At 38.6% G+C, this 24,354-nt stretch overlaps 2 protein-coding genes and 2 pseudogenes across 2 annotated transcripts; all 4 read right to left on the reverse strand.

Annotated features, from left to right (window-relative positions):
• Positions 1–345: 345 nt before the first annotated feature.
• On the reverse strand, positions 346–1,166 carry LOC140240311 (uncharacterized; annotated as a pseudogene).
• A 2,949-nt stretch (positions 1,167–4,115) lies between these two features.
• LOC140239705 (uncharacterized) lies at positions 4,116–5,399 on the reverse strand (annotated as a pseudogene).
• Positions 5,400–12,060: 6,661 nt separating this feature from the next.
• Positions 12,061–13,698, reverse strand: LOC140240120 (uncharacterized). The gene is made up of 2 exons (XM_072319931.1): positions 13,385–13,698; positions 12,061–12,718 (listed from the first exon to the last, which is right to left on the reverse strand). Exons 1-2 carry the CDS (start codon positions 13,666–13,668, stop codon positions 12,061–12,063), a joined length of 942 nt encoding a protein of 313 aa, XP_072176032.1. The 5' UTR covers positions 13,669–13,698.
• Positions 13,699–22,736: 9,038 nt separating this feature from the next.
• Positions 22,737–24,354, reverse strand: LOC140240306 (uncharacterized). Its single transcript, XM_072320089.1, has 2 exons — positions 24,071–24,354; positions 22,737–23,430 (listed from the first exon to the last, which is right to left on the reverse strand). Exons 1-2 carry the CDS (start codon positions 24,352–24,354, stop codon positions 22,773–22,775), a joined length of 942 nt encoding a protein of 313 aa, XP_072176190.1. The 3' UTR covers positions 22,737–22,772.

Below are 24,354 nucleotides of genomic sequence, written 5' to 3' on the forward strand. Positions count from 1 at the left end.
CTAACAGGAATTCAGAGTCTATTTGATGGAACTTGTTTTTCAAATGTTGAGATATCCAAAACAAAGCTATCTTGATAAAAGGTGGGACCCACCTTTTATTAGGATCTTTTTCTTTTACATTGTGTTTTTTTTTCTTCACAGCGCAAATCCAAAACTGCTTTTCATCATTTAAACTGTGGATTCCCCTAGAAATGTATGCTCTTTAACCCTCATAAAGTGGTTGCAAAAAGTTTAAAGCTGAATCATCATTATCAATGCTTTACCATCCCGTTAAAATCTATTTCAGGATATCTATTTGGATATTTCATCCATTAGAGCTCAAGATAACGTTTGACTCAGGACGGTCTAGGCAGAAATCTGCAGTCGATGACGATACATTTCGTCGTAGAATGACATCGCCTGCTCTGCGAGCTCTACCACGTCTTCGGTGAGCTGCTCCTTCGCTGGAACAGGTGTCGCTTTGATGAACTCGGAACTTTCCATAGATGGACCCACGAGAATCTTGTTGCGGTACAAAGTGTCGGACGGCCACTTCCAGGCAGTGGCTACTTCCGGCGAGCGTTTTTTTTTTTTTCTTTTTTCTTTTTTTTTTTCTTTTTTTTTTAAGACGGCACAGATTGGGGCATGGTGCGTGTTAAACCTATGGGAAAAACGTTGGGTTAGGGTTTTTGATTAGAGTTAGGGTTAGGGTTAGGGTTTGATGGTTAGGGTTAGGATTAGGATTAGGGTTAGGTTTAGGGATAGGGTCCCCAATAGATTTTTAGGGTCCCCAATCTGCGCCGTCTAAAAAAAAACTAGGGGTCCCATTTCAGCAAAGACTCAGAATAAGGGAAGCCCACGGACTCGCAGTATTTAGATACCACCTGATGGGGATGGTCGAGGAGGTCGGCAGCGTTGATCATCATTGGGGATGGGTCTACATTTTCCTTAACGTACTTCCACATGTTGAAATGGTGTTTGAAGAGGTCATCGAAATAGTCATGGATGTAAAGGCGATAATCAAATACGTCCTCGCTTTTGTGAGACTCATCCTTCAGGATGTTGGTGGCAGACAGTTGCCTAAACGACGCATTCCGGAGGGAGTTAGAGACCAGGAGAGGGTGCCGAAGTAAAAAAGAGTGCTTGTAGCCAGTTGGGAGATACTTCCTGGCGTCGTCGGATTTCATCGACGAAGGATAAGCTCCTCCCAGCGAATCCCATTCGATGATAAAACCACAGAACCGAAATTTAGACCACAAAACTAACGAGGGTACTGTGAAACATGATATATTCGCGGCATGAAATTTTCGCGAATTGCCACTGGCATTCAATGCCTTCGAGTGTATCTACACGGTTCTTAACTACGAGATATCTTCGAAGATAGCTCTCCTCGAGGTAAAGGATCACCGTCTGAGCGTAAATTATGGCAGAAACAAACATTGAATGCTGGTTTGAGTTTTGTCTTTAGCTACGAATTTGACGGAAAAAAAAAACAATTCTAAATGACAATATCCCTTGAAAAATATGAACTCAACAACAAGAAAATGCACCAAGAGCACACAGATATACTGGAATAGCTGTTTTTTTTTTTTCCTGTGAAGTAAATTTATAACATTTGAGTGACTAAGTGCGCAAAGATATTTACAGTAGAAAAGTCAGCTGAACGTGTACAACCAAAAATGAAGGGACTCTGGAGATAATAGGTTTCCCCGCATCACAAAATCACCAAAAAGTCGCCAGGCGAGGATTTTTAGTTAAAAGCAGATTTTAAAAGAGCACACTCTATGGACTCTTCTAATCTATCTTAATATTGGAAAGAGAGCACATACTTTGGTATAGTGTGAACTGAGAAAAAGGGCTCTGAAGTACAACGTCTATTCTTTACAGAGACGTGATAGCTGTGCGATAAGTGGAAAAAAACAGGATGTAAACCACCGTATAGAGACAACAATGAAGAGATTACTAGGAGTATCTGATTAACCTGGAATTAAACATGCTCTATTAACGTTCTGTTTTGTCTATTCTGTCTATGATTAATGCCAACTTTCAAAGCAGTAGCATTATCCTTTCTAAAGTTATTAGAGTTGAAAATTAAGAGTGTGCCAAGGATTTTCAAGAAATGAGAAGGGGCCGCTGAGAAATACCTGATCACACTTCTCTACAAAAAAAAATTAATAAAAAAATAAAAAGGTTGTAGAAGAAAGGCTGAAAACATACGTTCCGGTTCATTTTATGGTTCCAAACTGAAGCAGATAAAACAGAAAAATAATAACTCTTTCAGAAAATATGAAAAACTCAAGATTGATTTGGTTGACACGTTTCAACCGTTTTATGTCGTAATCATAAAATCAAGGGGTGAGACTTTTTGTTGGTTTTGTGATGCACAGTCACATAGAGTGTATTAATATGTTGTATTTACAGAGTGCATAAAATATTGAGGGCGGTTTTGCATTTGGCTACTGAAATATCTGCAGACATGCAGAGAGAGAAGTGTGAAGTCCACGAGGTCACAAAATATAACAGGAATTGCAGAGATACACTTGGTACTACAGGCGTTCAAAAGTGGACGCTTGGCAAGCATATGAAAAGAACGAATAAAATTTGTGAAACTTCAATTTGGTATTTTAACAAAATTATGATACCTTCTAAGAACGAGAAGTCAAAACGATGTTGAACAAAATGTACATAAACCAAGAATTACAATATCAAAGTAAGAATAGCTGTCTCAATCTTAAAGCACAGAACCAGAAACACAATTAACATGAAAACGTAATATAACCAATTCTTAAACTGATTTCGATTCAGATAATTTGTGGCCACCCCCTCCTTATATTTAAACGTAATGACGAACAGACTATGATTTTTTTTTCTTTTGTCAACCCATGCCTGTTGTAAGCAGCCAAAGAAAAGAGAAATATTTATCACCTTGAAATACACAAATTCAGATTAGAAATTACTGATACAATGTGCACAATATCTTTACTTTTGTTGAAAAAGAAATAACAAAAGAAGGGATATTGAATTAAAATCGTAGAAGTTAGAGTCATCGTGACCGGACGTCTATGACGGTGACAACATTTAAACAAACTGTTTGGTACATAAAGACTGCAAGTTCATCTTAGACAACTTTATTCTAAGTTCGATATTAAGTGCGATACGCACATGTATTGTGTACAGTTGTAACTTTGTGAATGAACAAATGCTCAAAATCTAATAGCTTAAGTGAAGAATACAGTTGGTACATGTCTATATCAAAATGTAAAGAAAATAAACTCCATCTTTTCACTTTGGATCGGCAAATAAATTTCTGCCATGGTTCATTAGGCCAACACATCAAGTCAGCTTTCAAGAATACGATCACTCCTTACTTTGATGACATAAATCAACACTCTTAAACTTAAAATAGCAAGCAATTCATCTATTAATATCCAGCGCAGAGATATCGAGTGGTAATTGCTTGGAGAGTATGTATTTTGTTCTAATAATAGTAATTCGTCTCTATTTTGAGGTATGATAAGTCAATAGAGGTCATACTGTTCCAAGATTCGAAACACTAAGTGATATATGCGGAGAGTACAAAGGAATGTGTCACCATTATCAATGCAATGTGTAAACATACCTCGTGCGTGTATAAACACCGAACTTATATCACTTCTCTGCAACAATATTGCGACAATTGGAATCAGCATTAAAGAAATCATACTAATGAGTCTTCTAGTTAGTTTACAGCTAAATGAAATATTACATGTACACACAGAATCGCTAGTACAGTCTATGAAATTTGCAAACTCCAACAAATTGCTTCTTGTTTCAGTGACAATAATTATGAGGTCGTTGCATTACTTACAATAGATTTCAAGAAAATTGTTTTGATAACCTGTGAACCTTTAAGTCAATCTCTTGAAGCTTTTCATTTTGGTAAACGAAAATAGGATTTAACTTCCTTTAGGAGCCTAACCAATGCTAACCGTTCAGTAAAAGTTTTACACTCATTTCACTGCTAGGAAGTAAAGATTATGTTTGAAAAATTCTTGTCATTAGTTGTGTATACTACGAATTCTCTTAGATTAGCATCTATTTCAAGGCATCAGTTTTGATATTTCATCCATTCGGGAGAGCTCTAGACTCAGGACGATCTAGGCAGAAATTTGCAGTCGATGACGGTACATTTCCTCGTAGAATGACATTGCCTGCTCTGCAAGCTCTACCACGTCTTCGGTGAGCTGCTCCTTCGCAGGAACAGGTGGCGTTTTGGTGAACTCGGAACTTTCCATAGATGGACCCACGAGAATTTTGTTGCGGTACAAAGTGTCGGACGGCCACTTCCAGGCAGTAGCTACTTCCGGCGAAGGGTTCCATTTCAGCAAAGATTCGGAGTAAGGGAAACCCATGGACTCGCAGTATTTGGATACCACATGTTGGGGATGGTCGAGGAGGTTGGCAGCGTCGAACACTAGGGGACGGATCGATGTTCTCCTTCACGTACTTCCACATCTTATAATGGTTTTCGAAGAGGTCTTGGATGTAGTAGTCACGGACGTAAAGGCGCAAGTCATATACAACCTCGTTTTTGTGAGATTCATCCTTCAGGATGTTGCTGGCAGACTAATTGCCTAAACGACGCCTTCCGGAAGGAGTTAAAGACCAGGAGAGGATGTCGAAGTAAGAAAGAGTGTTTGTAACCAGTTGGGAGATACTTCTTGGCATCGCCGACTTTCATTGACACGCTCTCACCCTTCATGAATACGCACTTGCTTTCGGATTCCTCCAGGTCCTTTTTAACGTTTGCATACCTGACGATGAAGCAAATTGCTGAAACTATAGTCTGCGCTCAAGTGAGGATTAGCAGTTCTAGGAATATAAAAGTTCATGATTCTCTTCATATTATAACAATTTAATCATAAAGAACGATAATGTTCACAGTAAAAATCCTGTTATTATGGCGGTACGTCGATCATAATTATGAAAAGAAAGATTTATGAACTTCTTCCGAGCATCCTTTACCTCATCGAGATCTCGATCTTCATCTCCATAATATAATTCAAAATGAATGCGGTAACTTTGTCGTTCCAAAGCAACGCACTGTGCTGACTAAGAGACAAATTTATCGTTATTATTATCATTATTATTATTATTATCATTATCATTATTATTTATGCGGCTTTGAGTCACAAATATCAATATAACATTTGTCAAAATAAAAACGCACAATAGAGAGTTATCGGTGCGCCAGGTTGGGCATACTGCAGCCCGGGTCTGGAAAGAGCCAACTAAATGACTTGGGGGCCCAGCTCTATCCATACTTGGCAGCCGGGAACACCACTCATGCATTTAGCAAAAGCCGTGGATATCATGCGAGGAGTCATCCACAAGATAGCCTTGCCCGTAGGAGCGGGATTGCTGGTCGGTTGATTAGCCATCGTTACTACGAAATCGGTCGCTCAGGCGAAATCACCACTTACGTTGTATCTCGCTGCAAAGTCTTTTACATCTATGCGCAATGCAACGAAGTCTCGAATATATTAAACACTCAGTAAGACCCCTATTATCAACCTCTAGACCCAAAATATCACAACCATGAATTTATGACCACACATAACGCGGAAAGGGAGTCTTCTTCCTTACGTCACAAAATTGCCTAGAGCACCCCTCTCACTGTAATGGATCAGTCCAGGAGTGTGCACTGCCGTGTGTATTGTACTGTAGACATAGAGGTCATATGTTGGAGTACACCGGGTCATGATGATTGTGTGTGCCTGACCCAGCAGTGTCAGGTTAAGTGCAAAGTTCAGTGCATTGGTTTAGTGATGTATTCAGTTGGGACTTTTCGATTTGCACGTTGAGCCAGGCGTCACCCTGTTATGACGTAGTTTGTACGTACTGCGCATGCGCGAGTGTCGACCCTCTGCTCATCGCACAAATTTCGAACACGTTAACTCCGGTTATCACCGTCCACCCAAATGGGTTGCGCCGCGCTCAACTCACCTTATCTATGACGTCACACTCCCCTCGCGATAGACGAAAATCATTCGAAAGAGCACGATGACTCTCCGGAAATCCGTGCTCAGTTCACCTGTTTTCCTTTTTCTTTCGAGAGAATATTGATATTCTAATTACATGAAAGCTTATGATCTTGATGCGTCACATCAGCAGCGCTGACATGCAAACTACAGCCTCTGTTACCAAATTTATTTGCCCGCGCTTTCACTGTTTCGCACTTTCCAACTGCATACCATAGTCCCACACATGCATTCACACGTAATGCTGTACGCAATCACATCTCGGTGCTTAGGCTGGTGCAGTGCATTTACCTTGTAGTCTTACCATGCATCATGTTTTAAAATCCACAAAATCCATCCCAGGATACTTATTCGGCATCTAGTCAAAGACAAAATAAATATTACAAGTACAGAAACAAGTCACAAATATACAAATGATGCACAGGATAGAGTGCGTTAGTGAAGGTGCGGCGCACTCGAGAGTATTGACTCGAGAGTATTTACTGGAGAGTGCGCCGCACCTTCACTAACGCCACGAAATAATCCTGTGCATCATTTTTTTTTTTTAATAAAATGGGTCGAAAACTAACAGCATTTTTCACGTACCTTTGTGGGTCAATACCAGTCAGCTACATGTAGCACTCGCTCAAAAGTCAAGATGTCCGAAGATGTTCGTCCCAAACATTTACGCACGTCGCACTCGGAAATCCCGCACATACTGTACGTATAAGAGTATACGTACGCCATATGTTATGCACAAGAAAGGCCGGCTGGCAGCCCGAACTAGAAGTTGTTTACAGGATTGACAGCGCGTATAGTAGCGCGTGACGCGCACTTGTAACAACTGATTGAGTGCGCACTGCTAGTGTAAACATTGTGACGTCAGGCCGTGCATGATCGTAAAAAATAATGCACTCGCACGTGACTCATTTCAGCGCTTCCAATTGGCTACATTCTTGAACCCATTTTATAATAATGCATAATGCACCCAAGGCACAAGTTGCCTTCTGCACGCGCCACGCTACGAGACGTGACGCCCGAAATCGAAATGTGTTTTAGCAGCGGCTCAACGTACAGACGTAACGCCTTGACGTACGGTTGCGCTCGGCGGCACGTCCTTCTTGTTCACCCAATCGAAAATAATTAATATAATTAATAGATAATTCTAGATAATTTAAATTGCTTTAATTCATGCTTGAGGTTTCACCTGTCCTGATGTCGCAGCACTTGGCGTGTTCTGTATGCAGACCTCTCTTCTCTCTTCTTTCCTCTTCCTTTCCTGTCTTCTGTTCTTCGTAGACATGTATTGTTATTGTCTTCTCTCTTGTCGGTACTGTCTCGCGTCTTATATGTGTGTGGGTAACTGAATGTCTGTACGAGTGTGTCGTCCTTTTCATATTTTCCCGGTACACGCAGTTCAATGAACACTGTCTGGGCATTAGCATTGATACTCTATTCTTATTTCTTATTATTGCCGAAGCCAGCGTATCTTAAAATAACTATCTTTTTACAAATGACTTAAGTAATTCATATTTAATACAATCCAGCGGTAAAAAAAAAAATAAAAAAAAATCGCTATTTTCCATAATTGAAGTTATTTTCCGAACGCTCACGAAGTATACATGCATTGTTCCTCGTAATTATTGTACATAATGATATGTTGTTGTATATAATTTATTTCGTATACTACATGAATCTTTTGTAAACGTTTGGACAATATCATTTCATGACATGTATACTTTGTATTATGTTTTGATTTTCGTTGATTTGAAATAAACTACGATTGAATTGAATTGAAAACTCCCTTGTGTCCGGGGATTGTAGCGGGGTGAAGTCTTGACTTTTACTACGTACGGTACTGCCCTGGATGCTGCTCATGCACTATAGGTCTCTGTACTTCTCAAGTCTCTCGCTCTGTACTCGCTCTGTACTTGAATCGCGATACGATAAGCAGCTTATAACGATAAGCAGAGGTGCCTGCCAGCCATACACTTTGGCTAGTATCCCGACTGAGTTGATGAAATACTCAGTAATAACAAAGAGGCAAATTTGTTACACTTACAAGTCACGTATTTCGCACGAAGTCTCAGGCATGGTAATCTGCAAATATGCATGTCTGTTGCGTTTTGTCAACAATATGCTTCCGTACACACAACACACTCATACACATATTTAAGAATAATTAAATGTTAAAAGAAACGGGCTACTGTTATTCGACGAAATATGACAAAGGTGCCTAACCATAAAGGAGATTGCAACTTTCCAAAAGTGCAGAAACGTATCGGTGCCGAACGGCCCTACCCTTACAGTGAAATCCCGTTGTAACGAACACGGTTATAGCGAAATTCCGGATACAACGAAGTAAAAATTCAGATCGCAACATTATCCGCTCTATGTATTTCTATTGGTTATTTGTTCAGTTATAACGAAATTTCGATATAACGACAAAAAACTGTCGGTCCCGAGGACTTCGTTATCCACTGTATCCACTGTACTTGGCAGCCCGGAACACCACTCAGGCATTTAGCAAAAGCCGTGGAGATCATGCGAGGAGTCATCCCCAGGATAGCCTTGCCCGTAGAAGCGGAATTGCTGGTTGGTTGATTAACCATCGTTACCATACGAAATCTGTCGCTCAGGCCAGATCACCTCTTACGCTGTATCTTGCTGCAAAGTAATCTACAGCTATGCGCAATGCAAAGAAGTCTCAAATATCTGAAAGGGATTGTGTAGTACTGGTGGAGATGAGAATTGGGCTTTTAACTTGTTGTGAGATACCAAGAAATCACTTTTGAAAAAGCACAGAGAATACCATTTTAAGAAGAATCCAAAGTTTGTTAGATGAAAATTGGTTTTCCAATCCCTGAGACACCCAATAACAAAGTAAGACAAAGCTATCGTAATAAAAGGTGGTTCCCGTTATTTATTCGGAATGCTCTTTTTTTTATACCTCGGCCATTCTAAAACCGATTTTCATCAAATGAATGTTGAATTCCGCTTGGAACTACATGCTGTTTCATATTTTACGAGAGGTTTCTCATTATCTCATCAAAATATTAGAAACCTGAAGTTACAAATTATACGCTCCCTTTAACACTCAGATAACCCTCAACAAATCTATAGACGCAAATTGTCAAGACCATTAGTTTATGAAAACACGTAAAGCGGCAAGAAAGGCTGTTTCATTATATCTACAAATCACGTATAGCCATCCCTCATCAGTGTTTCACAGCAAAACTCAATATTGATCATCTGCATATCTGCATATCTTCTCCGTTATGTCAACGAAGGGTTTTAGTACGCACGACACATTCGCTCACATACCTATATCTAAAGATAGTTACATATTAAAATTCTGGGTGACGTAAAGCCCATCCCCACCATTTTTGTTTTGTTTTGTTTTGTTTTGTTTTTTACCTGTCTTGTTGTTACTGAATAGTGTGAAACCAGTAATGGTAAATTGGGAAGAAGGTAATGTTTCCTTTCCATTCTTCATTGATTTCGATAACTTGACTGCCAAACTTGATTTTTTGTTCACAAACATATGGAAATGATCACAATTTCTTTTTATACTCCTGATATTAAAGTGTGAAATACGTGTAATAAATTGATTTGATTCTAAATAGGATGATGAAATTACATTATGTTCCAAGTCATATCTGTTGGTCAGGTCTCATTTGCATCAAGTATCAGCTCGGGCGTTTGTGAGTTAAAATAAGTATATCAGGCTTACAACCTTCTGTGTGTGGGTATAATTAGACAACACAGCCATTTCATTACTCATATCATTCATACTATTCAACATGGACATTGCGGAAAACTTCCATGATAAAAGACATTACATTAACTTGTTGACACCAAACTCTGCTCTTTATTTTTAAAGGAGAAAAAACCCCACTTGTATGGTTGTATGATGTCTTCTAACAACTCAAAGACTACACGAACTTGAACATGATGTGCAGAAACCAAGACGTACAATATCAAGCAAACTAAGATTAATTGTCTCAAACTTTAAACACAGAACCAGAAACGAAATAAACATGAAAACGTAATTGTGCATTTCTTCAACTGATTTCGATTCAGATAATTTGTGGCCACCCCCATATATTCAAACTTAATGACGAACAGACTATGATTGATTTCTTTTTTCTTTTGTCAACCCATGCCTGTTATAAACAGGAAAAGAAAAGAAAATATTAAACATTTTAATACAAATTCAGATTACAGATTACTGATACAATGTGCCCAATGTCTTTATTGTTGCTTAAACAAAAATGAAATAGAACGATATTGAAGTAAAATCATTAGATTTAGAGTCGTATAGTGACCGGACGTTCATGATGGTGACAACATATACAAACTCTTTGGTACATCAAGACTCCAAATTAATCCTAGATAACTTCATTCTAAATTATTACTATTTATTATATATTTATATATATGTATTTCATTATTAAGTGCGATACCAAATACATGTTCTGTTTTGTTTGTTCATTTTCCATCTGAGAAGATTCCTGGATAGCCCATATTCAGCTATTAAGCTGGTCTTCAATGGGGTCCATTTGGATGTGAGGTGGAACCACTTCACCGGGTTAAACACCCTGCTCTTTGAGATGAATGAATGAAGCGGGATCTTTTACGTGCATAACTGTGACTCTCTCATACACGGGACCTCCATTTTATGTCCTATCCGAGGGACAGAGTGTTTTGCCTCGTGCAGTACTGCTAGAGGGGACGGTATGCTCACACACGACACTGCTCAGTCCAGACTCGGGCTCGAACCCGGGCCGAGTGAACGTGAGGCAGACGCGCTACCGACTGAGCAAACTCACCGCCTTAACACATGTATCATGTACAGTCGTAACTTTATGAATGAAGAAATGCTCGAACTGTTGTAGCTAACTAGTGAAGAATACAGTGTATCCCTATATCAAAATGTAACGAAAAATTGAGGAGATGGGCAAATAAATTTCTGTCATAGTTCATCACAACACATCGCCACATATCAAGTTATCTTTCAAGAATACGAGCACTTCTTACTTGATGACATAATTCAACATCTTTAAACTTAAAATGGCAAGTCATGTGTCTATATATATCCAGCTCAAAGATATCAAACGGTAATATTGCTCAGCAAGTGTTGCTTTTGTTCTAATGATAGTAATTCGTCTTTATTTTGAGTTGTGATAAGTCAGTAAAGGTCACACTGTTCCATTACTTTTCGAAAAAGCTAAGTGCTCTGTACGGAGTTTTCAAAAGATTGTGTAGTCATTATCAATGCACTGTGTAAACATACCTTGTACGTGTTAAGACTGAAATTAGGATATGTCTTCTCCGCACTAACATGATGGCGTTGGAATCAGTGTTAAAGGTATCATACTAATGAGTCATCTATAGCTATTATACACCTAAATGAGATCTCACGAAAGGATATAGTGCAGTCCAGGAAAGTTGCAAACTCCAGCAAACTCTCCCTTGTTCCAGTGACAATCATTACAAGGTCATTGCATTACTTACAATTTATTTCTATAAACTTGATTTGACAAGCTAAAAACCCTCATGTCAAACTTTTGAAGGTCTTATTTATTGTAAAGGAAAATAGGATTTAACTTTCTTGAGGAACAAAACCTATCAGTAAAAATTAATATCTTCTTTTCACCAGGTCAGAAGGAAGTAAAGATTATGGGGGAACAATTGTTATTCAAGTTATGTATCCCATGAACTCTCTTAGATTAAAGGAATGGTATTAATAGTTCTGGTTCATATGAGAAATCTCTAATAATATGTAATGAGATATGTAAGAGCGTTAAATTTTAACAAGAATGCAGAGTCTATTTGATGAAAATTAGTTTTAAAATGGCTTAGATATCCAAAACAAAGAAAGCTATCTTGAAAGGAAGGACCAACTTTGTATTACGATCGTTTTGTTTTCCATTGATTTTTTTTATCACAGCAATTCCAAAACTGCTTATCATCGAATAAACTTTGAATTTCTCTATTTAAAGAGATCTCTATTTCAGGACATCGATTTTGAAATTTTTTTCCGACTGAGCTCTATAGATAACGTTTGACTCAGGACGGTCTAGGCAGAGATCTGCAGTCGATGACGATACATTTCGTCGTAGAATGGCATCGCCTGCTGTGCGAGCTGTACCACGTCTTCGGTGAGCTGCTCCTTCGCAGGAACAGGTGGCGCTTTGGTGAACTCTGAACTTTCCATAGATGGACCCACGAGAATCTTGTTGCGGTACAAAGTGTCGGACGGCCACTTCCAGGCAGTAGCTACTTCCGGCGAGGGGTCCCATTTCAGCAAAGATTCGGAGTAAGGGAAACCCATGGACTCGCAGTATTTGGATACCACCTGATGGGGGTGGTTGAGGAGGTCGGCAGCGTCGAACACCATAGGGGACGGATCGATGTTCTCCTTCACGTACTTCCACATCTTATAATGGTTCTCGAAGAGGTCTTCGAAGTAGTAGTCATGGACGTAAAGGCGCAAGTCATATACATCCTCGCTTTTGTGAGATTCATCCTTCAGGATGTTGCTGGCAGAAAATTGCTTAAACGCCGCCTTCCGTAAGGAGTTAAAGACCAGGAGAGGATGTCGAAGTAAAAAAGAGTGCTTGTAGCCAGTTGGGAGATACTTCCTGGCGTCGTCGACTTTCATCGCCACGCTCTCATCCTTCACGAATACGTACTTGCTTTCGGATTCCTCCAGGTCCTTTTTCACGTTTGCATACCTGATGATGAAGCAAATCGCTGAAACTATAGTCTGTGCTCACTAATAAAAAAGTTCATGATTCTCTTCATATTATAACGGTTTAATAAAAAAAGAGCAATAGTTCACAGGAAAAATCCTGTTATTATGGCGGCACGTCATAATTATGAAAGGAAAGAAGTATGGCTTTTTGCAAGCATCCTTTACCTAATCGAGATATAGATCTTCATCTCCATAATAAATAATTCAAAATGAATGCGGTAACATAGTCGTTCCAAAGCTACGCATTTTGCTGACTAAGACACGAATTGATTAAAATTCATATTTCAGCTTTAGTGTTTGACATTATCGTCTATCAGCTAAATATGCACTGGCTTTGCATTGGCGGTCTATACCGAAAACAACAACGAAAGATTGAAGGAAGTGAAATACCGACAAATACCGATATAAGTATGAAGTCAGAACAGAGTCAACAACAACCAAATATTTTTTTTTCTCTCTCTCTCTCTATCAATATATATATATATATATATATATATATATATATATATATATATACCTGTGTGTGTGTGTTTGCTCCGAAGTATACTGAAATACCTGGCCAATTAACAATGTTTTTTCGTACATTTTTTTTATCAGTGAATTTCTTCTATTTCTCTCTCTCTCTTTTCTTTTTTTTTTTACTTACGGTAGTCTTTCTGTAGGGAAGTAGCAATTGAAAATCTTCTCGAGATTCTCAGACGCCACTTTGAATTCCTTCTCGTGACCCTCGTAGCACCAAGGTAGTTCGGTGATACCTGCTTTCTTCATTTCTTCCCTGGCAAAGTGCGAGAAGCCGAAAGGCTCTATCCATACTTGGCAGCCGGGAACACCACTCATGCATTTAGCAAAAGCCGTGGATATCATGCGAGGAGTCATCCACAGGATAGCCTTGCCCGTAGGAGCGGGATTGCTGGTCGGTTGATTAGCCATCGTTACTACGATATCGGTCGCTCAGGCGAAATCACCGCTTACGTTGTATCTCGCTGCAAGTCTTCTACAGCTATGCGCAATGCAGCGAAGTCTCGAATATCTTAAACACTCAGTAAGATCCCTATTATCAACCTTTAGACCCAAAATGTCACAACCATTAATTCATGACCACACGTAAAGCGGAGAGGGAGTCTTCTTACAAGTCACGTATTTCGCATGAAGTCTCAAGGTGGAAAGTCTGCAAATATGCATGTCTGTTCCGTTATGTCAACAAAAATATTCCCGTACACACAACATACTCACACACATATTTAAAAATAGTTACATGCTAAAAGAAACGGGGTTCTGTTATTCGACGAAATATGGCATACAGAGGTCCTTACCATGAAGGAGTTTGCAACTTTCCGAAAGTGCAGAAACGTATCTGTGCCGAACGACCCTACCCATACAGTGAAATCCCGTTATAACGAACACTGTTATAACGAAATTCCGTTTACAACGAAGTAAAAATTCAGACGGCAATAGGCCCATTCTCAGTAAAAGCGTTCAAATACGGAATTTTGGTGTCGCCGACATTCCATGACAGTTTGCAGTTCCCTGAAACCTATTAGATACTATTTAAATGTTTATAATATATCACGAGGACCTTATATGTCAAAAATAAACACGATCAAATGCGGTTGTCTGCCTTTTTGTATAAAATTTTGCTGTTAAACTTCGTTAATACCCCCAAAACGCAGTGTCGCCGGCTATTTTAGAATTATGTTTTATTGCTCCTCTCCGTCCACAAACACACTTTCCAAATATCATTTTCATGGACGATGAGCATATCATATGTGCTAATCACAATACTCGAAAAGTTCCAAAATTTTTATTGACTTCTTTTTTATAGCCTTTTGAAACCTGTCGCCAAGTTCACCGCCAGATACGTTACCAGTTTCTTTAGTGTTACAGCATTGCGAAAATAACAAGACTATTCAATGACCCTGTGTATATGAAACCCTGAGGATATACTTCGTACATTGCAAGTACTTAGATTTTTTGTGCAACAGCTATTTATTGAGAATAAGGTACAATGTTTGAAATATCGGTTTTCTACATTTTTATTTGGACAGATACGTTACATACATTTCACGCCCCCACTGCGACAGATATTGCAATGTCAGACAAATTGTATGTTATACATTACTCCTCGGAATGACGCATCGATTCAACATTAAGGTTTAGTACCAGTGAGAAATATTTGGTAGATATCGCTCTCATAATAACATGATCGACCATATACGTTACCACAGATACGTTACCGAATTTTGCTCATTGGTCTTGTGCTTTCAGGGGATCAAATCTGGTCAAAATTCATCCCTACACATTACATGCTTCGTTTTGTTGGACCTCAGGATTATATTCTTACACCAAAAGGACAGAGAGGTGAAAAGAGCAACGCTTCCACATGATTTTTCTTTCTGCGTCAGTGTCTCACAACTTAATGCCAAGTTTTCCGACAGATACGTTACCATATAATCAAAATGCTGAAAAAAATTGTAAATGTTTTGACAAACAAATCGTTGTGTTCTCACAAACTCCAAAGTTCTATTCTATAAAACCCAGCCACTTTCATATTCTATGCAACAACTTTGAACGTTTATTTCACAAGACGAAGCTATGATTCAGCATATCAGTTTCTTGCTTTTCAGATTTAGCGGATACGTTACGTATAATTCAGGGCACCCACGGTGACAAATAATGTTATGTAAAACAACGTGTTCATAAAAAAATTCTGCATAGAATGACACTTCCATAAAAAAATTAAAGTTATGTTCAAATGAAGAATATTCAGTAGAAATTGCTCTGTAACTTCACCGACAGATTCATTTACGGTACGCCAGATACGTTACCAAACTTTGAAAGAGTAAAAAGTAGTTTATGAAAAGCTTCCGAGAAAAGTTTCAGTGTTCTGTTGCATATTTATTCTAGTGTTTTTCAACATATGAAGAACTACTCAAGATTCATTGATAAGTTGAGCAATTATTTATTCATTTTCATTAAAAGGGGTGAGCGAAATACGTTACCATAGGCCAAACAACTTTTTAGTATATCGAGTTCATAGAGACTGTACCTACTTCCTTCTAAGTGCCTGCAAAAATATATTTTTTTAAACCTTGTTTGCATTATCCATCAAAACTTAATGAATATTTATAGTCAGATGGATAAATACATTCAGATGTAAGATGAGAATATTCTGTGAATGAAGAACTCAGCTTTCACATTTAGGTCTCTTTTCCACTACATTTCATAGTTTAAATATTACGTACAATGTTTGAAATGGTTAATTTGGGCTTACAGCATTCATTTTTACATCAATTCATAAGGTAAGTAATTAAACAGGTGATATTTATTAATTCATACACAACTAAAATTATTACTTATATTTTATCAGGTACGTTACCAAAGGCGATTCGATGTTTTTCAATAGTTATTTCCCCAGGAAAGCAATTCATATTTGTTTCCTGTGGAAATTCCAAATCGGATCGTTCCCTTTGCATGATTTGTGGGATTCGAAACTTACTTTGTAAGCGAAATTGTTAAAAATACAAAGTGAATCTTAAGATTATATTTCATTTCAGCAAAAAACATATTTCAACCTTCCACACAGAAATAATTTCTACCAATTAGCAAGGGAAGACAACATCTTTACCTCTTGAAAACCCCCAATATCTTTAGGGGGGACAGATGTCTTTTCCTGAACATAAATTAGATCAAAACAATAAATTTAATTCAAAGTTAGGAGTCCATTACAACATGTAAATTTGCGGTAACGTATCTGATTGGTGATCAAAAATCATATATGATGCTCTATTTCAATTCATTTTTACTCAATGAATGGCCATCATTTAGCATGTTCCACTTTTTGTTTCGTATTTGACCGGTTTTGAAGTTACCGAAAACACATCTTTGAATGTATTACTTTGTGGTTGATTTTTCGGTTTTACTCACATGGAATTGAACACTTAATCTGAGAATGGCCCAATATTCTCCGCTCTTTGTGTTTCTATTGGTTATTTATTCAGTTATGAGGGAATTTCGATATAACGAAAGAAAACTGTCGGTCCCGAGGACTTCGTTATAACGGGAATCCACTGTACTTGGCAGCCGGGAACACCACTCAGGCATTTAGCAAAAGCCGTGGAGATTATGCGAGGAGTCATCCACAGGATAGCCTTGCCCGTAGGAGCGGGATTCCTGGTCGGTTGATTAGCCATCGTTACCATACGAAATCTGTCGCTCAGGCCAGATCACCTCTTACGCTGTATCTTGCTGCAAAGTACTCTACAGCTATGCGCAATGCATAGACTCTTAAATATCTGAAACGTATTGTATAGTACTGGTGGAGATGAGAATTGCGTTTTTAACTTGTTGTGAGATACCAAGAAATCACTTATGAAATAGTACAGAGCGTACCATTTTAAGAGGAATCAAAAGTTTGTTAGATGAAAATTGGTTTTGCAAACCCTGAGACATCCAATAACAAAGTAAGACAAAGCGATCGTAATAAAAGGTGGGTGCCGTTATTTATTCGGATGTTCTTTTTTAGATATCTCAGCCATTCTAAAACCGATTTTCATCAAATAAATGTTGAATCCATCTTGGAACTACATGCTGTTTCACATTTTATGAGAGGTTTCTCATTATATCACCAAAATATTAAAAAACCTGAAGTTAGGTCTCAACCAAAACTATACGCTCCCTTTAACACTCAGACAACCCTCAACCAATCTATAGACTCAAATTGTCCAGACCATTAGTTTATGACCACACGTAAAGCGGCAAGAAAGGCTTTTTCATTATCTCTACAAGTCACGTAATTCCTCATCAGTGTATCACAGCAAAACTCAACATTGATCATCTGCATATGTGCATATCTGCTCCGTTATGTCAACGAAGGGTTTTCGTACGGTACACACGGCACATTCGCTCACATACCTATATCTAAAATAGTTGCATATTAAAATTCTGAGTGACGTAAAGCCCATCCCCACCATTTTTTTTTTTTTTTTTTTTTTTTGCCGGTCTTATTGTTACTGAATAGTGTGAAACAAGTAATGGTAAATTGGGAAAAAGGTGATGTTTCCTTTCCAGTCTTCATTGATTCCGATAACTTGACTGTCAAACTTGATTTTATTCACGAACACATGGAATAAGCCAGTTCGGGGTTCCACTTTGAGCATGAGCAGAAAAAGGTCATCAGTACCAGCAGAGCATGTTGGTTTTTTATTCACTGGGATAAGCATCTGTGATGTTATGATTATTCAAGTGATCATTATGAGTGGTGCTTGCCAGCACATCCACGTGACAGCAAAAACGGAATTTGACAATATCAATAGAGAAAGATTGTTAATACATTCAATGAGAAATAATGAAATGGATGCTTTCAAAAGTGCTAATTGATGGATCATTCTGGTCACTTGGTCTACGCAAGTTCATTCTTTGTTTGAGCATGACTGATGAATTCCATAAATTGTTACGTCGGGTAAGCTGAAATACCTTCTCTCGCTTGAAAACTCGTGGAGCGCCTAATCAACTGAAAAAGAAGAAAGGTCATTTGTACCGATGTGCCCATGAGCTAACCCCGAACTGGCTTATTGATCACAGACTCCTGATATACGTGTAATAAATTTATTTGATTCTAAATAGGATGATGACATTACATTGTCTTCCAAGTGATATCTGTTGGGCAGGTCGCATCAAAATCAAGCATCAGCTTGGGCGTTTGTGAGTTTAGAAGTAAGTATATCAGGCTTACAATCTTCTTTGCTATTTGCGGCATGTACGGATATGTATACATCCTCCGTGCGTGGGTGTAATAATAGACAACACATCCATTTCATTACTCATATCATTCATACTATTCAACATGGACATTGCGGAAAAATTCGAAGATAATAGCCATTACAAACTTGTTGACAAAAAAATCTACTTGTATTGTATTGTTGACTGGTATCTAAATGGTAAGATGCTTAGATTCCTGACGAGGAAAAAATATTTCCATAATGCATGTGCAAACACTACAGTTAAGTTCAGACTGTAATCCTTAACTCGAGGATAGCTATCTTCAAGGATAAGCTCTGATTCCTTGCCTAACTACGACGCCCGTTCAAAAAGAGAAGCTTATTCTGGAAGGTAGCTATCCTTTAGGATAAGCCCGTGCCCCCGTAACTACGAGTGAGCCCCACTCGATAATAAAAACACAGACACTGACAGAACCGGAAGTTTCGCGATGACCCCAGAGGTAACGAGGGTGTAATACAGTACTTTCCGCGTAATCGGGTATCGCTTAAACGGGTACTCCGTTTAATTGGGTAGTAATGTCAGACTCAGTTCCAATGCACATTAAAAACAATTACTAGTACCCGATAATCGGGTTGCCTCTTCGCATAAATGGATGAATGGGTAATTTCATTCTAATCTAATTTCGACCTACATTTCATCGCAGATATAACACTTTAAGAAATCATGAATGTCAAATTTTCAACAGCTAATCGCATTCTCCGCTTAATTAAAAAGATGACCGATTATTTGGGGAGTGATTAAACATGAAAACAAATGTACACGTACCGACTTGCCACACGTAAACAAACATTTCACATGTAGCTGGCACTCACAATATATACAGGCAGGAGTTTAACAGTTTGCGCTTCTCCCTTTGCTCCGCAACAACAACATTCACAATACGAGAAGTTTGCAACGAAAATCAGGCCACGCACCAGCTCCATAATTTTGCTCTTCCTCAGTCACTTCTCGAAAAGAAACCCGACGTTCTACATGACTACTGCGCGCAAAGAGACGTGTTCATTTTGGAAAACGCCTGCGTGTTTAGCGAGGAGTCTATAGTCAAGACAAAGTTTTCTGAAGACATATTTGTCCATAAAAAAGAGCGTAAATTATTGCTCGTGACTGAGCAAGTGTAAGGTATGTATAATGTACCGTGCAAGCACGCGGTTAAGCATACAGTGTAGGTGTTTGGTGCAGTGTACAATGCATGTACATACACATTGTGTGTGTCAATTGTGAATGAGACGTGTTCTTCTGTTAATCGGGTCTCCGCTTAACCGGGTAAGAAACGTTCTGCCTGAACCTATCCGATTATGCGGAGAGTACTGTAATATGTTTCGACTCCATCCACCATTGTCCACGTTGTGCATTTAAATTGACCCGGAAGTAGAGGAAAATGCTGGGCAGGGGACTGAGTTCATGAGGAGGTCAGGCTTATCTACAAGTTCATCACATTGATTATCCTGTCCACCCACACAGTGCTAAACTACGAGTACCCCCCACCCCCCCCCCCCCCCCCCCCGCGGCTCGTTGATAGAGCGCTAATCCATTATGTCTCCTGGTTAGCTATCTTGCAGTTAACTTCTCAAGTTAGCTTACCTTCGAGTTCGTCTACGCTGTTCTTAACTACGAAATATCCTCGAAGATAGCTCTCCTCCAGGTTAAGGATCACCGTCTGAACGTAATTTAGGGGTATTAACCAGACTTTGTGTGCTGGTTCAATTTTGGTCTTCACCTAAGAATTTTAAAGAATAACTTCCAAATGAGAATATGTGGACAAATATGCACTCAAAACAAGAAATGCACCAAGAGCACACAATCAATCAATCAATCAATCAGTCAACTCTATTTTTCATTTCCATTGAATAAACAGGGAAAATTACATACAATGCATTAACAGAACATATTATTTGTAATAATTTCAAAAAGGTAAATTAACAAAATACATGTGATCACAAGTAACAACATAAATTCATTTTTTAAGGTATACACATAAGAGAACGAACAATGCCTTAATGAAACTTCCAACAGATATATGAAACAAAATTATAAAAAAAAAAAACAATGTCAACTGACAGACATACTGGAATGGCCGGTTTTTCTTTTGAAGTAAATCTAAAATACTAGAATGGGTGATTTTCACTTTCAAGTAAATCTATTAAATTTGTATTTCAACAAAATTATACCTTCTAAGAACTCGAAAACTAGACGATGTTTGACATGATGCCAATACTTACAATATCAAACAAACTAAAATTAATTGTCTCACTCTTTAAGTACAGAACCAGAAACGCATTAAACATGAAAACGTAAATATGCATTTCTTCAACTGATTTCGATTCAGAAAATTTGTGGCCACCCCCTTAAACTTAATGATGAACAGACTATGATTGATTTCTTTTTTCGTTTGTCAACCCATGCCTGTTATAAGCAGGAAAAGAAAAGAAAATATTCATCATTTTCATACAAATTCAGATTACAGATTACTGATACAATGTGCCCAAGGTCTTTACTGTTGCTTAAACAAAAATGAAATAGAACGATATTGAAGTAAAATCATTAGATTTAGAGTTGTATAGTGACCGGACGTTCATGATGGTGACAACATTATACAAACTCTTTGGTACATTAAGACTCCAAATCAATCCTAGATAACTTCATTCTAACTTATTACTAAGTGCGATACCAAATACATGTTTTGTTTTGTTTGTTCATTTTCCTTCTGAGAAGGTAGCTGGATAGCCCATATTCAGCTACGTTAAGCTGGTCTTCCATGGGGTCGATTGGATGTGAGGTGGGACCACTTCACCGGGTTAAACACCCTGCTCTTTGCGATGAATGAAGCGGGATCTTTTACGTGCATGAGTTGTTACTCTCTCATACACGGGACCTCCATTTTATGTCCTATCCGAGGGACAGAGTGTTTTGCCTCTTGCTAAAGGTGACGGTATGCTCACACACAACATTGCTCAGTCCAGACTCGGGCTCGAACCCGGGCCGAGTGATCGTGAGGCAGAAGAGCTACCGACTGAGCCAACTCACCGCCGTAACACATCTATCATGTACAGTCGTAACTTTATGAATGAAGAAATGCTTGAACTGTTGTAGCTAACTAGTGAAGAATACAGTGTATCCCTATATCAAAATGTAACGAAAAATTGAGGAGATGGGCAAACAAATTTCTATCATAGTTCATCACAACATATCACCACATATCAAGTTATCTTTCAAGAATACGAGCACTTCTTACTTTGATGACATAATTCAACATCTTTAAACATAAAATGGCAAGTCATATCAAAGATATCAAACGGTAATTGCTCAGCAAGTGTTGATTTTTTTCTAATGATATTAACTCGTCTTTATTATGCGTTGTGATCAGTCAGTAAAGGTCACACTGTTCCATTACCTTCGAAAAAGCTAAGTGCTCTATACGGAGTTTTCAAAAGATTGTGTAGTCATTATCAATGCACGGTGTAAACATACCTTGTATGTGTTAAGACTGAAATTAGGATATGTCTTCTCCGCACTAACATGGCGGCGATTGGAATCAACATTAAAGTTATCATACTAATGAGTCATCTATAGCTATTATACACCTATATAAGATCTCACGAAAGGATATAGTGCAGTCCAGGAAAGTTGCAAACTCCAGCAAACTCTACCTTGTTCCAATGACAATTATTACAAGGTCATTGCAATACTTACAATTTATTCTATAAACTTGATTTGATAACTAAAAACCCTCATGTCAAACTTTTGAAGGTCTTATTTATGGTAAACGAAAATAGGATTCAACTTTCTTGAGGAGCATAACCTATCAGTAGAAATTAATATCTTCTTTTCACCAGGTCAGAAGGAAGTAGAGATTATGGTGGAACAGCTGTTATTCAAGTTATGTATCCCATGAACTCTGTTAGATTAAAGGGATGGTATTAATAGTTCTGGCTCAGATGAAAAATCTCTAATAATATGAAATGAAATATGTAACAGCGTAAAATTCTAACAAGAATGCAGAGTCTATTTGATGAAAATTAGTTTTAAACTGGCTAAAATATGTACAAAACAAAGAAAGCTAATGTATATTGAAAGGAAGGACCCATTTTGTGTTACGATCGTTTTATTTTACATTGATTTTTATCACAGCAATTCCAAAACTGCTTATCATCAAATAAACTTTGAATTTCTCTATTTAAAGAGACCTCTATTTCAAGACATCGATTTTGAAATTTCATCCGATAGAGCTCTATAGAGAACGTTTGACTCAGGACGCTCTAGGCAGAAATCTCCAGTCGATGACGATACATTTCGTCGTAGAATGGCATCGCCTGCTCTGCGAGCTCTACCACGTCTTCGGTGAACTGCTCCTTCGCAGGAACAGGTGGCGCTTTGGTGAACTCGGAACTCTCCATAGATGGACCCACGAGAATCTTGTTGCGGTACAAAGTGTCGGACGGCCACTTCCAGGCAGTAGCTACTTCCGGCGAGGGGTCCCATTTCAGCAAAGATTCGGAGTAAGGGAAACCCATGGACTCGCAGTATTTGGATACCACCTGATCGGGATGGTCGAGGAGGTCGGCAGCGTCGAACACCATAGGGGACGGATCGATGTTCTCCTTCACGTACTTCCACATCTTATAATGGTTTTCGAAGAGGTTTTCGATGTAGTAGTCATGGACGTAAAGGCGCAAGTCATATACATCCTCGCTTTTGTGAGATTCATCCTTCAGGATGTTGCTGGCAGAAAATTGCCTGAACGACGCCTTCCGGAAGGAGTTAAAGACCAGGAGAGGATGTCGAAGTAAAAAAGAGTGCTTGTAGCCAGTTGGGAGATACTTCCTGGCGTCGTCGACTTTCATCGACACGCTCTCATCCTTCACGAATACGTACTTGCTGTCGGATTCCTCCAGGACCTTTTTCACGTTTGCATACCTGATGATGTAGCAAATTGCTGAAACTATAGTCTGCGCTCACAAATGAAAAAGTTCATGATTCTCTTCATATCATAACAGTTTAATAAAAAAGAGCAATAATATTCACAGGAAAAATCCTGTTATTATGGCGGCACGCCATATACTATGAAAGGAAAGAAGTATGGCTTCTTCCAAGCATCCTTTACCTAATCGAAATATATAGATCTTCATCTCCATAATGAATAATTCAAAATGAATGCGGTAACATAGTTGTTCCAAAGCTACGCATTATGCTGATTAAGACACGAATTGATTAAAATTCATATTTCAGCTTAAATAGTGTTTGACATTGTATCAGCTAAATATGCACTGGCGGCCTATACCGAAAACAACAACGAAAGATATTGAAGAAGTGAAATACCGACAATAATATACACGAGTATGAAGTCAGAACAAAGTCAACAACAACCAAATATTTCCCCCCCCCCTCTCTCTCTATCATATCTGTGTGTGTGTGTGTGTGTGTGTGTGTGTGTGTATGTTTGCTCCGAAGTATACTGAAATCCTAGGCCAATTAACAATGTTTTTTTCGTACATTTTTTATCAGTGAATTTCTTCGCTCTCTCTCTCTCTCTCTCTCTCTTCTTTTTTAAACTTACGGTAGTCTTTCCGTAGGGAAGTAGCAATTGAAAATCTTCTTGAGATTCTCAGACGCCACTTTGAATTCCTTCTCATGACCCTCGTAGCACCAAGGTAGTTCGGTGATACCTGCTTTCTTCATTTCTTCCCTGGCAAAGTGCGAGAAGCCGAAAGGCTCTATCCATACTTGGCAGCCGGGAACACCACTCATGCATTTAGCAAAAGCCGTGGATATCATGCGAGGAGTCATCCACAGGATAGCCTTGCCCGTAGGAGCGGAATTGCTGGTCGGTTGATTAGCCAT

Source organism: Diadema setosum, chromosome 16, assembly GCF_964275005.1.
Source record: "Diadema setosum chromosome 16, eeDiaSeto1, whole genome shotgun sequence".
Classification (NCBI taxonomy): Eukaryota; Metazoa; Echinodermata; class Echinoidea; order Diadematoida; family Diadematidae; genus Diadema; species Diadema setosum.

Bases quoted from the DNA above. Each gene is read 5' to 3' on its own strand.
- LOC140240120 (XM_072319931.1), bottom strand. From the start codon at position 13,668: ATGGCTAATCAACCGACCAGCAATCCCGCTCCTACGGGCAAGGCTATC. The intron at 12,719-13,384 runs GTAAGTAAAAAA...CTTCATCATCAG, and splicing joins TTCCCTACAGAAAGACTACC to GTATGCAAACGTGAAAAAGG.
- LOC140240306 (XM_072320089.1), bottom strand. From the start codon at position 24,354: ATGGCTAATCAACCGACCAGCAATTCCGCTCCTACGGGCAAGGCTATC. The intron at 23,431-24,070 runs GTAAGTTTAAAA...CTACATCATCAG, and splicing joins TTCCCTACGGAAAGACTACC to GTATGCAAACGTGAAAAAGG.